At 38.6% G+C, this 12,232-nt stretch overlaps 1 protein-coding gene across 1 annotated transcript; it reads right to left on the reverse strand.

Annotated features, from left to right (window-relative positions):
- Positions 1-4,861: 4,861 nt before the first annotated feature.
- Positions 4,862-6,129, reverse strand: LOC126484807 (piggyBac transposable element-derived protein 4-like). The gene is made up of 4 exons (XM_050108403.1): positions 6,114-6,129; positions 5,900-6,066; positions 5,393-5,774; positions 4,862-5,247 (listed from the first exon to the last, which is right to left on the reverse strand). The coding sequence occupies exons 1-4, from the start codon at positions 6,127-6,129 to the stop codon at positions 4,862-4,864; spliced, it is 951 nt and encodes a 316-aa protein (XP_049964360.1).
- Between the last annotated feature and the right edge of the window lie 6,103 nt (positions 6,130-12,232).

A 12,232-nucleotide genomic window follows, 5' to 3' on the forward strand; every position in this document is an offset into this window, starting at 1 on the left:
ATGTCACAGGAGGTGGCACCACTGCCTACCTGCGGTTGAAGTTTGGGTAGGAGCACGGCGGTTTACAATTGCATGCTTGTTCCCGAATTTTGCATGGAAGAAATAGTATTTATGGGCAGACGTCTGCTCCTGCAAGTGGTCAGATGGCAGCAGCCCAGAATCTTCTGCAGAGTCAGATATGCTGTTGTTGTGTGGATGTGAAGGTGCTTGTAGTGTGGCGAACTTGACAGACTTAGGTTTAGTGGGGTGTCCACATTGGGGCCCTGGTTATGGTTGGAAACTGGCGTAGCTGCCGGACTGCAGAGCACGGCGTTCACGTAGTAGAGTGGAGTAACCTCAGTTGGCGGCATGCAAGCATTCACTATTTGGTCTATCTTCGTAGGTAGAGACAGCCATTTGGACAGACAGAGGCAGCTTTTCCATCCAAATCTCGGTGAGTGTGGCGTCTGGCATGTCGCATTCACTGACAAGAAGTCGAAGGCACCAGCACAGCTGGGACAGAGATGTGTCACCGAGGGGTTATTCATAGACGAGCTGTCAAACGTTTTCTCTTCTTGTCTTGGAGACACGCTCCAGTATTGTTTGTTTAGCTGTAGCGTACTTCCCGGTCAGAGAAGGTGACTTAACCAGGTCATAAATTAAGTCAACATGGTCATGGAAGAGGTTCATGAGGCATGTGAAATGGGTGTTGTCATCAAGTGCACAGACACTGAAAGTTTGCTCGACCAGGTTGAACCAGAATTCCGGGTGGGCAGGTTTGAATGCCGGAAGTTTCAGGAGATTCGACGAGCTGGTGGTCAAAGAATGCGGGCAGCCGGTCTCGGACGCAGGAGTGATAGACACATGGAGCTTACACATTCAAAAAGGCGTCCCATTGTGGCACATTATGAAAACTATGCTCCCCACTATTTACAGTACTTGCATTAAAGTTCGGTATCAGTGTGTAGTGGTTTCTTGTACTGCTGAGAACGGTGAAAACTGAAGCACTTCAGGGCTAACAAACACGGAGTCGGAGATCACTGGCATCATGTTCAAAACCACTGCACCTGACGAGGTCTCTGGGTTCTCGAGGCTATAGGACTGGGGAAATTCACGTTGGGCACTGACTACAGCTGAAATGCTTGAATTTAGTTGCTGTTTCTGGTGAAAACCGGGTGGTGGCAGCGTGTTGTAGAAGGCCATTCTGTAGCGGACAAAGGTCCATGCGGAACACGGAAGCCGCCACAGTAGTAACTTTATACTCGGTTCGACAGATTATTCAAACTTCGGGGTCACCACTGAAGGAGATATCAAGGTGGTAAAGTAATGACCTTGGTTCTCTCTTCTAATCATCAATACTTTTATTACACGACAAATGTACAGGTCAAAGACTAGGCGGCAACTGAGGTCCCAGAAGTATACAAAAACAAAGATCAACTCGAAGACATAATACACATATGATGTTTTGGCATATCGATCTGTGGATCGATGCTACAGACTAGCTTACCCTATAAGTGGAAAACCTTTTGTCAAACACTGAATGGGTTTGACAAAAGGTTAAAGCAACTCATGATGTTATTGTGCTTAAGTGTAGTGAAAAATATTTCACTATAAATTTTGAAAGATGTTCATTTAGTTTTAGGATAAAATTCTCTCTTTTTATTTATATGAGTGTAAATAGAAATAAAGTAAATCATTAGTTATTTAAGACTTAGTTCACTGACAAAAGGATGTTGTGAAATAAGTAATAAGATGAATTTAAACACCATGATGCAAATTCTCTAATAAAATGCATACACATTCCAATCACAAACTGGTAGATGTGGTGGGGAGAAATAAATGATATTGTGTTACAACGAGAGGTAATGCATAAGTACAGTAGAAATTTGCCTCACAGAACAGTGACCATGGTGCATGCGCAAAGATAAAATGAGTCCATCATTACACTTAACATGCAAGATGCTCAGATAACTTTAATATCTGTACACGAAGTAGAATATAATATGAAAGATTATGGATATAAATTGATTGCTAAAATAAATACTGAGGTCTACACTGGAAGAATAAAACCAATATAAGAAAATAGAACAAAGATAAGGAAATATTTACATGGAATGAAAGAGATGGACTAATTAAACTATTAGAAGACATCTAACACATTAGGTTACTATTTATAATATATACACAAAAATCTATATTATGGCTATATACAAAATAAACCAAGCACTGTAGTATAAGATATACCATCAAAGAATGAATAATTCTATGACAGTGCTCATGCTCTGAGTAAGCTATGAGAAGGAGTAATGACAACATGCCTCATCTAGAAAGATATCTATTAGTTTCATGTGCTCTTGTTATATGAATATGGAAGAGGCAGGACAGGTAAGTTGAAACAATAGATAAACTGTTACTATTTGTGCTCTCACAAAAATGGCTTGAATTCTAAGAATCATTAACAAAATAATGAACTAAAAACATTTACTCACTGAATGAAAAAATATACAGGTTGACTTTCTTCCATTGTGTACAAACTCTATAGAGACTGATTAATGAGAGGATACACAACAAAAAAGGTCTAATGAACTTACATCCAGAAATGCCTGGTTTCCATGCTAGAGACCATTTATTCAGTCATACATTGTTAAAGAGACAGTGGTCTAATAAGCACTGTACCACGCACTGTGCCTCACACATTCACGCCGGTCAGGCTGCATCCGAACAGTGTCAAAGGCAGCATGAATACACTGCTCCAGTGTATCCACATCTGGAATGGGCTCTGCATATGCAACACTTTTGAGATGGCCCCATAACCATGCGTTGAGATCCAGTGAATGAGCAGGCGATACAACTGGACCCACTTCTCCAATACATCGACCAGGGAAGACACGATTGAGATGTGTCTGGATGTTAATGATGAAGTGAGCTGGAGCACCATCACGTAGCAGCTACATAACCCTTCAAATCATCAATGGAACTTCTTTCAGCAGGGGAGACAAAGTCACCTGCAGGAAATGCAGATAGTTCGAGCCTGTTAGGTGACATGGAAGGATGAGTGGTCCCAAAATATGGTTACCACTTATCCCAGACCACACATTCTGGCTGCACCGATACTGATGATTCGATGTCACCATACCACATGGGTGTCATGTATACTATTCCACAGATGACAATCATTCAAACATATGAAAAAAGCCATAAATTAGTTATAAACTATGGGGTGCACACACTTCATTCAACATGTAAACATCACTACAGATATTCGGATTTAGGTTATGACATGTTCAATATGCCTGCCATCATTGGTGATGATATGGCACAAACTAGTGAAGTTCTGCATGACTCAACGAAGTATCAGAATACCGATGTTGTTGATGACCTCTTGAATGGTTGTTTCCAGCTCAGCAATGGGTTTGGATTATTGCTGTACAAGTTGTCTTTAACATATATTCAGATCCGGAGAATGGCAGCCAACTGAGGCCCATGCCATTGGCCTCTGGGGCCCCAGAGCCAGAATGTAGTCCCCAAAGTGCTCCTCCAGGACATCAAACACTCTCTTGCTCTAATGGGGTCAAGAACCATCTTGCTTCAACGACATCTTGTCAAAATCAAGGTCACATTGCGTAATGTGGATGAAACCATCTTCCAAAACATTCACATACCATTTGGCAATCACTGTGCCATCAAGTAATATCACACTGATTATTCTGTGACTGGATATTGCACACCACACAATCACCCATTGAGGGTGAAGAAACTTCTCGATCAAGAAATGTGGATTCTCAGTCCCCCAAATGAGCCAATCTTGCATATTGATGAACCCATCAAAATGAAAGTGGGCTTCATCGCCAAACCAAACCATGCATATGCATACTAATACCCATGATTCCCCATGTCAGACTGCACAGTTTGAGTATCCTATACAAACTGTTAAGAAGTTATGACAATTTTATTTCATGTAGTTCAATAATTGTCATCCTGTACAATCATTACAGGTACATTCAAGCAAATGACATTAACCCTTTTGCAGTCAGTGGATTTGGAATGGTGTGTGCTAAAAATGTCATGTGTATTTACTCCGTTATGCTACATTCTATTTAAATTGCCATATATCACACAGTATTAACTTTACAAACATGAAAAATTACCACTTATCCATAAAAGTATGTAGAATATTATGGCTTACTCAGATTATCATAATGTTTCAAATGAATTTGATTGTGACAGTCCAAATAAAATATATATTTTTTAAAATATTATAAATCTGACTTTGATTCCATATATCCAACACTGTGTTTCAATTTAAGAAGGCTAACTACAGTCCGTAGAATCTACACACATTTCTGAGTAAAATGACATGAAGGATATGAAATTTGTGTTATTATTTAGAGAGATTATAATTATTTATTTGAAGAGAACATTACAGAATTTCCATGGTTACAGTATGACTTAGAATTTGTGTTTAGGAAAACATTCACCATGCAATCCCTTATTACATCTATTACCATCTATTACAACCAGTCCTTGACCTTTTTTTCCTTCCCTCACTAGTACACACACAGCATCTTGACTCTTTCTTCTCTGGAAGTTTTCTCAAACCCGGAGAACCACGATGATCATCAGTTGCATGTTTTTCTTGCAGCCGTTCATCTGACAAGGCTTCAATTATCATTACAGTATATACATATCTGGAAACAACTTTCCTTCCATTATTATGCTCTTTGTATAATATGTAAGAGTTCAGCGCCATTCTTGACATTATGTTAAAAGCTACGTCCTACCGGTAACGAAGAGTGCACCTCTCAACCAAATGCGCGTACAGCATCATGTCTGATGTGTCAATTCCACCCATATACTGGTTGTACTTGAGTATTATTTCTGGCTATTTTACTGTTTTATTTTTATTTTTGACTTCAATATCACCAGAACCAACTTTACTTGACAATAAGATAATGGGGGTACGCTGGGATTCTTTCTCTAGGCACGCACACGCTAGTATCGGACCTGACTTACAATACATCTTTTCTCCAATTCCAAATTTCTTTCTAAATTGCTCTGGCAAATATTTCTTGCTTTTTCTTACAGTACCAGTAATGTATGTACCTAATTTATAAAGACTTTTTACAAGTGGTACTGACATGAAAAAGTTGTCTACAAAGATATGATATCCCTTGTTCAAATAATTGCCCAAACACAGTATCTTCTGGACAACACAGTAACCTAAGCCATGTCTTGCAATCTCAGCCTTATCTTTGGCTTTTGGCTTCTCTGAAAGTATAAAACCCAAGACAATAGTGCATTATCCAGTCACACAGCATCCAGAATATGATTCCCCATTGGTGTTGGTGTTTGTTTGGCAAATACTGTAATAGGTAAGTGTGACATTTAGTGCCAACTAGACACTCATCAATACTAAGTTGTTCATGAGGTGTGTAATGATGTCTAAATACATTATTAGCATGATCTACCAATGGCTGGTACTTGATGCATGGGTCATAATCAGTATGGCCTGGTGCTGGACATTTCTCACTATCCACAAGATGAAAACATTTCATAAGGTGTCTAAATTGGTGGGCAGAAAACATTTTACCAAACCATGGAAATGCCTGTGACGGTTTTGTGCTCCAGTATGGAAGCATTGTGGGACTTTTATTGAGTCCCATAATTAGTAAGCAAGCAATAAAAGCTCTTACCTCAGTAATTGTCACATTCTTCCATTTCTTATACGGTTTGGACAATGTAGCACGTTTAGTTATAAACTGTTTACCTGAGTGATTTGTTTCAGTTACAATAAGCTGCAGCAACATTGTAGTAAAGAACAGATTGAAATATTCTATCACAGGATATCCTGTTGGCAGCATATGTTTTGGTTGTGTCTGCTCTGATGTGGTAACAGCTGTACTGTTTCAGGTGCAATTACTTCAGTGTATTGTACATCTTGCATTTCGTCTTCACTTTCATTCACAATATCATCAAGTACATCACTTTCACTTTCTGAACTGTTGCTACGTATGCTAAAACATTCTGTATCACTAGTACATTCTAAAAGTTCACAAATCTCTTCGTCCGTAAGTCGTCTGCTGTGGCCTGGTGTAGGTCACATTTTTCACAAAAAACGAAGAAAATAAACAAACTGTAAACTCTTAACATGAAGAAAAACACACAGAAACAATGATAAATAATAGTACTGGGCAAAAACAAGAATGTAGAATGCAATAACACAATGTAAACATGTACTGCGAAACACGACATCAATAAAGAAACGATGCAAAAGTGGAATAATTGAACACTAATATTTCACTGAAACAATGCTCTATTGTTGATAGCTTTCAACCTACACATGGCTCGAGATAAAGAGCAGCCGTAATAAGCACGCCAACACCATCTAGTGCCCGATTCTATAAGCTAAACAAGACTAAGCAGAGTACCGACAAATCGACACCCTGACAGTATTAGCATCAGTAGGGGGTGACGATAGATCATTACCTTGACATTCAAAGGGTTAATAAACTTGTATGGTACAATGATGGAAGAATGTTATCTGTAGGGCTGCAAAAACTGAGCAAATAGTTTGTCATGAAACACAAAGACGCATTCACAAAGAATTTGCTCTATTATTGTGTGATGTGTAAACAATGGATATAAGCAGCAGATGATACATACCTCTTTAGATTCCTTATCATAACTCCCTGTAGATTCATAGACCACCTCCTGGTAGAACTGATATAGGTGTGGCTAAGTGTAGTTATGCTTGCTTGTGTCGCAGACATGAGAGTGAAGTTCTCTACTCCTTTAATTAGCAAACTAGAATTACAAATGCTCAAGTTAAATGAGATGATGGTAATAGCTCATGCATATCATCAGACTGCATATAGAATCATATTCACAAAAATCACAACACCTGGAACAGCTAGAGATAGGACACTCATATTCACAGAAGGACGTTCACATTCAGAGAACATATACATCAGTATGTTCTGCAGAAATGATTAGCATTTCAGTCACCTCAGTTCAGAATGTGTTCTGTGATGGCGTCTATGCATATAAGGTATGAATGGTGTCCTGTGCCATCCATGATGCGTTTTGTTGGTTCCAAATTTCATCTATGGTGGTTGGCGTTAGGTCACAGTGCTGCACTCATTGTTTCACCATATCCCACACATTTTTGATTGGTGGCAAGTCTGGTGATCTGGCAAGCCAGGGCAAAAGCTGACATCTTGTGGGACCAACAAGTCATGTTCATGCAGCAACATGTGGTCATACATTGTCTTGCTGAAAAATAGTTCCTGGGGTGTTGTGCCGAAAGGGTCTGGCTACTGCTCACAAGACACACTGGTCACAGTGCCCTGTTCACATGCCAGCTATGATTAATGGTTGTACCCAATAGCATCCCACACTATTATGCCTTAGTTGGCAATGTATGTCTTGTGTGAAAGCAGTCACTGTGATATGGCTCTGCTTATAATAACTGGTGATGGACTGTCACCTCTGGTAGTGTGTGATATGCTGGACTGTTCCACTGTTGTGCCAGAGCTGAGGAGGACACAGATCTGTCCTTTAGTGTGATTCATATGAGGTGTTGATCTTCTTGAGGGGAAGGGGGGGGGGGGGGGTTGGATGGTGAGCCCTGACCTATCTTTTCATGTTCTATGGCCTTCTGTGAACCATTCTGTACACACCCATTGCGCTGCTGAAACACACGCAAGTTGCTGAAGTGGTGTCAAATCGAAAGACTTGCACCTGGTGAACAGTGTACCCAATGGGAGGCCCTAGTCACATGGCATTTATATTTCTTTATCAAATTATTAATAAGATGTTTAGGTAAATATACATCAATTATGTTTTAGTTAATATATGTATATGTATGCTAGAGATAATGCTCATGCTGTCTGATTCACCACTAACAAAATTATTACATGAGTTTTGGCATAATTAAAAATCTGAAAAAATTGGTATTACTTGACATTATATGGTGAACTATGGTGCTACTTCATATACCACTCAGCATGTGAGTGATATATGAAGTTGGGGTATGTCACATTGCAAACAGCTGGTTTGACTCCCGCAGGACAAATTGAATTTGACAGGCAACTGTGAGCTGGTGTGAATGTGTTTTGGAGCAGCCAACTGTCAGATGGCTGTGACAGGCGAACTGAGTGGAGGAAGAGGTGGCTAGCAAGCCATGAGGCCCAGCAATCATCAAGGTTTTTCCAGGCAGGATGAGAGGTGTGTTCTGGCGACCTGGTCATGGGACAAGCTAATGTGGAGGGATCTGTGACTTGAGATGCTGTCACTAATATAATTTTAATGAAAATATATTGACTCACTAAAAGAATGTTAAGAGAAAAACCTATGACAGTTTTGGAATTATTGCAATGGGATGAGGTCATTGAACATAAATCCATGTCTGAAGCTTTAATAGTTGAAAAGTTATTGACATTATTACCATTATTGTTCATAGTAAATTGTAATAACTGAATCCATCATGAAAGTCAACGTTCTGATACACCAGATGAAAGACAATTATGCCTGCAAATAAATTAAGATTATTTTTCTAACTAAACAACTATACAAATGCTATAAGCAATTGTTCATTTGCATAAATAGTGCCACAACTATGAATACCTCCACAGAGATACAAATGATCTTACCAGCATGAGTTTCTTCCCATTATATTATAATAATTTTCAATGTGTGTTGAACTGTAGTTGTGATTTATAAAACAGGTTATGTTAGTGTTTTGACTAGAGTGCCAAATGTGGCAATTTGTGTGTTTGGGATTTTTTTTGAAATTGTTAAAGTAATGTGTAAATGAGTTTGTTAAGAGATTGGAAAATGTCTGCAAAGATTTTCATATATTTTATCATAAGCTATGGTATGAAACTGTTATGAAAATTATGAATGGTGGTCAGGATGAAAGTATGTGCACTGAATCAAGGACTGCTCGTGTGATCGAACCTTTAAGATTAGATTAGATTTACTTTCATTCCAATTGATACGTAGTGAGGAGGTCCTCCGGGATGTAGAACATGTCAGAAAAACAATAATACATGACAAATATTTACAACTAAAACAAATAAGCTAATGTACCATTCCATAGGTCTCAAGTCGAATGATCATCATTTTTTAATGAACACTATATGAAAGAATCATTTTACAAATACTAATGCACTGAATTTAAAATAAAAAAGTCTTTTTATTTATTTATAAGGTAATAAATGTGTAATACAACTACTATAATACTTATTTACAATGAACACATTACTGCACTGAAATAGTGCAGAAGTTAAGATTGTACTTACACACACATACACACACACACACACACACACACACACACACACACACACACACTTATTTACAATGAACACATTACTGCACTGAAATTGTGCAGAAGTTATATTATATATATATAGACACACACACCAATCAGTTGGGTCTACTGAGAAATTCATCAATGGAGTAGAGGGGGTTGGCCACCAATAAATCCTTTAGGCTTCTCTTAAACTGAATTTCATTGGTTGTTAAGCTTTTAATGGCTGCTGGCAGTATGTGTAGGGCAGAGCTCATAACCTTTTGCCTGTTGTCTTGCATCTGGATTGTTGGTGAGGTATTTCATCTGGAGCTGGTAAAGCTATGGGTGGTGTGTATGCCGCAACTGTTATTTTCATGTAACAGGGCTTGTACATTGTGATATAGTGCCTGCTGCAGAGTATAATGCTACATCTCCACTAAGAAATACCAAAAATTTGCGCTGGTAATAGACACCGTACAGTTATTTAATGAGTTATTTATATTTTTCGCATATGTTGTGCTTCTCTACAAAATAATTAAAAGATATTTATACCAAAGTTAAATTATATCTGTTTTGAGCGATGTTATTAGTCTTTGGGATTTCAACCAACAGGTCCAACCTCAGAACAACTTTCATTAAATTATTCACTAATGTCTCACTGCTAATATAAGACTTTCGTATTAACATCATTATGTAACATTGTTAGACTACAGAGTGAGTATATGGCCACCCTCTATTGACATTAGCAAGCCACACTCAAAGTTAATGGCCGTACATTGCCCACACCCTGGTAAATCTGCACAAATGTCATAACTTTCTTTCTTAAAGATGAATTACCCAAGAACAATATGACATTACTGAATGAAAATACATCAAATATTGCAAATTACTGATTGGTCTCTCCCCAAGATTTACAATGATTCTAAGTGCAAATGTAGCTGAACTAAGTAGTTTTAGCAGTTAAAATGTGCATTTTTCCTGTTTAAATTCTCATCAATAGGGGCACTGCTGTCCAGGATGTCTCTAGACATGTTTTCATTGGTCACTGGGGCTCAGTTTGAAACAGGACTCATCACTGAAAACAGTTCTAGTCCAATCAATGAGATTTCAGACCAAAGACATGTCTGGAGACACTACCAGACAGCGGTAACTGTCAGCCACCAAATGGCCCAACAACCCTTATGATAGTCCAGACCCCATTTTGTTGCCCTTCATGGAAAGCCATCCTGGGCTTAAAATTCATAAATATAATGCCTGCCCACACATGGTGAGAGTTCTACTGCTTGTCTGCATGCTTACCAAACCCTCTCTTGGCCAGCAACGTTACCAGATTTCTCCTGAATTGAAAATGTTTGAAGCATTACGGGCAGCGTCCTCCAACCATCTTGTGATTTTGATGATCTAACAGGCCAATGAGACATACTTTGGCACGATATCCCACAATAGGACATCCAATAATTCTATCAATTAATGTCGAGCTGAATAAGTGCTTGCATAAGGGCCAAAGATAGACCAACATGTCATTGACTTGTGCAATTTGTGAATCTCTTTCTCTTAAATAAATCATCCAATTTTTCAGAAATTTTAATCATTTGTTTGTCTGTACATGTACATCACATCTACCAAATTTGGTCCCATTCAGACAATTCCTTTGTGATCCTTCAGCTTTTTACCATAGAGTGTATAATAATCAAAAGTGGACCTAAGATAGAGTCTTGTGGAGCCACATTAGTATTTCTCCCCAGTCAGAGGAATCTCTCTTGCTTATATTGGTGGAATTACTAAGTATGACTTCCTGCATTCATATGGATTATCTTATCATCATAGTCCTTATGCAAAATGTATGTTGATGGGAATAGAAACATTCTGTAGATACCATCAAATGTGAGTTTCCTAAATTTTCTCAATAGTGCCTCATGAAAACATCATCTTCCCTCCAGGGATTCCCATTTCAGTTCACAATTTCCACAATATTAGTGTGCTGACTCTGAAGTGTCCACTGTAGGTAGCACAAGGAAAAAATACCCAAGTAAAAACTGATTATTCAGTTCATGTAACACAAATAAACAGTTTTCTCTCATGGGAATTAGTGTTGAACATGATAACTAAAAAGAAGTTATATCTAGAATACTGCATGAACATGAATAATAACAGACAGTGAAACTGACTCTGACATAAGTTAATGTGGGACATTAACTGAACAAATAGAAACAAGAGTAATATTTTTCACAATAGATTGAATTGTGAACTTTCCTGCCATTTGGTGTACCACTATCAAAGTCTGTAAGAGATGTGCACAAGTTAAAGCATGGTGTAAGTGCCAATGAATAACACAAGAAATACTACAGAGTCCAACTTCTGGTCACAAAGGTGGTGGCCATATCTTCTTCAGAGTAGAGGTCACAAACAGTGTAGGTCCATAGCTGGCAACTCCTCACACTGAATGTCAAAATGGACAGCCAGTGTTGTAGTGGTGATTCAAAAGTGAGATCCTGCTTGATGGAATGCTTTCACAGTTGGGACCTGGCCCAGGAAGATCACCTGAAGTGAACTGGCCAGTGTAGCACAGACGCCAGCCAAAATACTGCTCTGGCTCCAGGATACTGTACGTACTACTTTCGGGCTATTTGACACTCCGTTATTGCTCTATACATTTATTAATCACCTGGTCTCAGAGACTCGCATTCCTCTTTACACAAAGTTTGGAAAGACTTTGTTTTTAATGGTTAAATTATTCTTATTCAGTTTTTCTATCCCATTCATGGAATCTACATCATTTGTTTCAGGTTGGCAGACATGAGTGGAGCACTGAACAATGTTTCTGCATGGGCCAGAAAGAATTTAGAACTTGCTTTGACTGCATCTTAGGGATGAGGAGTCAGATGTTAACCTCAACTCAGAAGACTCTTATGTTCCTTCAAAAGACAATGAGGAAATGTCACAATACAGCTCTGACAG

This window comes from Schistocerca serialis, chromosome 6, assembly GCF_023864345.2.
Source record: "Schistocerca serialis cubense isolate TAMUIC-IGC-003099 chromosome 6, iqSchSeri2.2, whole genome shotgun sequence".
Classification (NCBI taxonomy): Eukaryota; Metazoa; Arthropoda; class Insecta; order Orthoptera; family Acrididae; genus Schistocerca; species Schistocerca serialis.

What these genes read in the sequence shown, in the direction of transcription:
- LOC126484807 (XM_050108403.1), bottom strand. An exon ending in AAGATGTACAATACACTGAA is followed by an intron (nt 5,775 to 5,899) that starts GTAATTGCACCT and finishes ATGTTGCTGCAG; the next exon opens with CTTATTGTAACTGAAACAAA. An exon ending in CACACCTCATGAACAACTTA is followed by an intron (nt 5,248 to 5,392) that starts GTATTGATGAGT and finishes TTATACTTTCAG; the next exon opens with AGAAGCCAAAAGCCAAAGAT.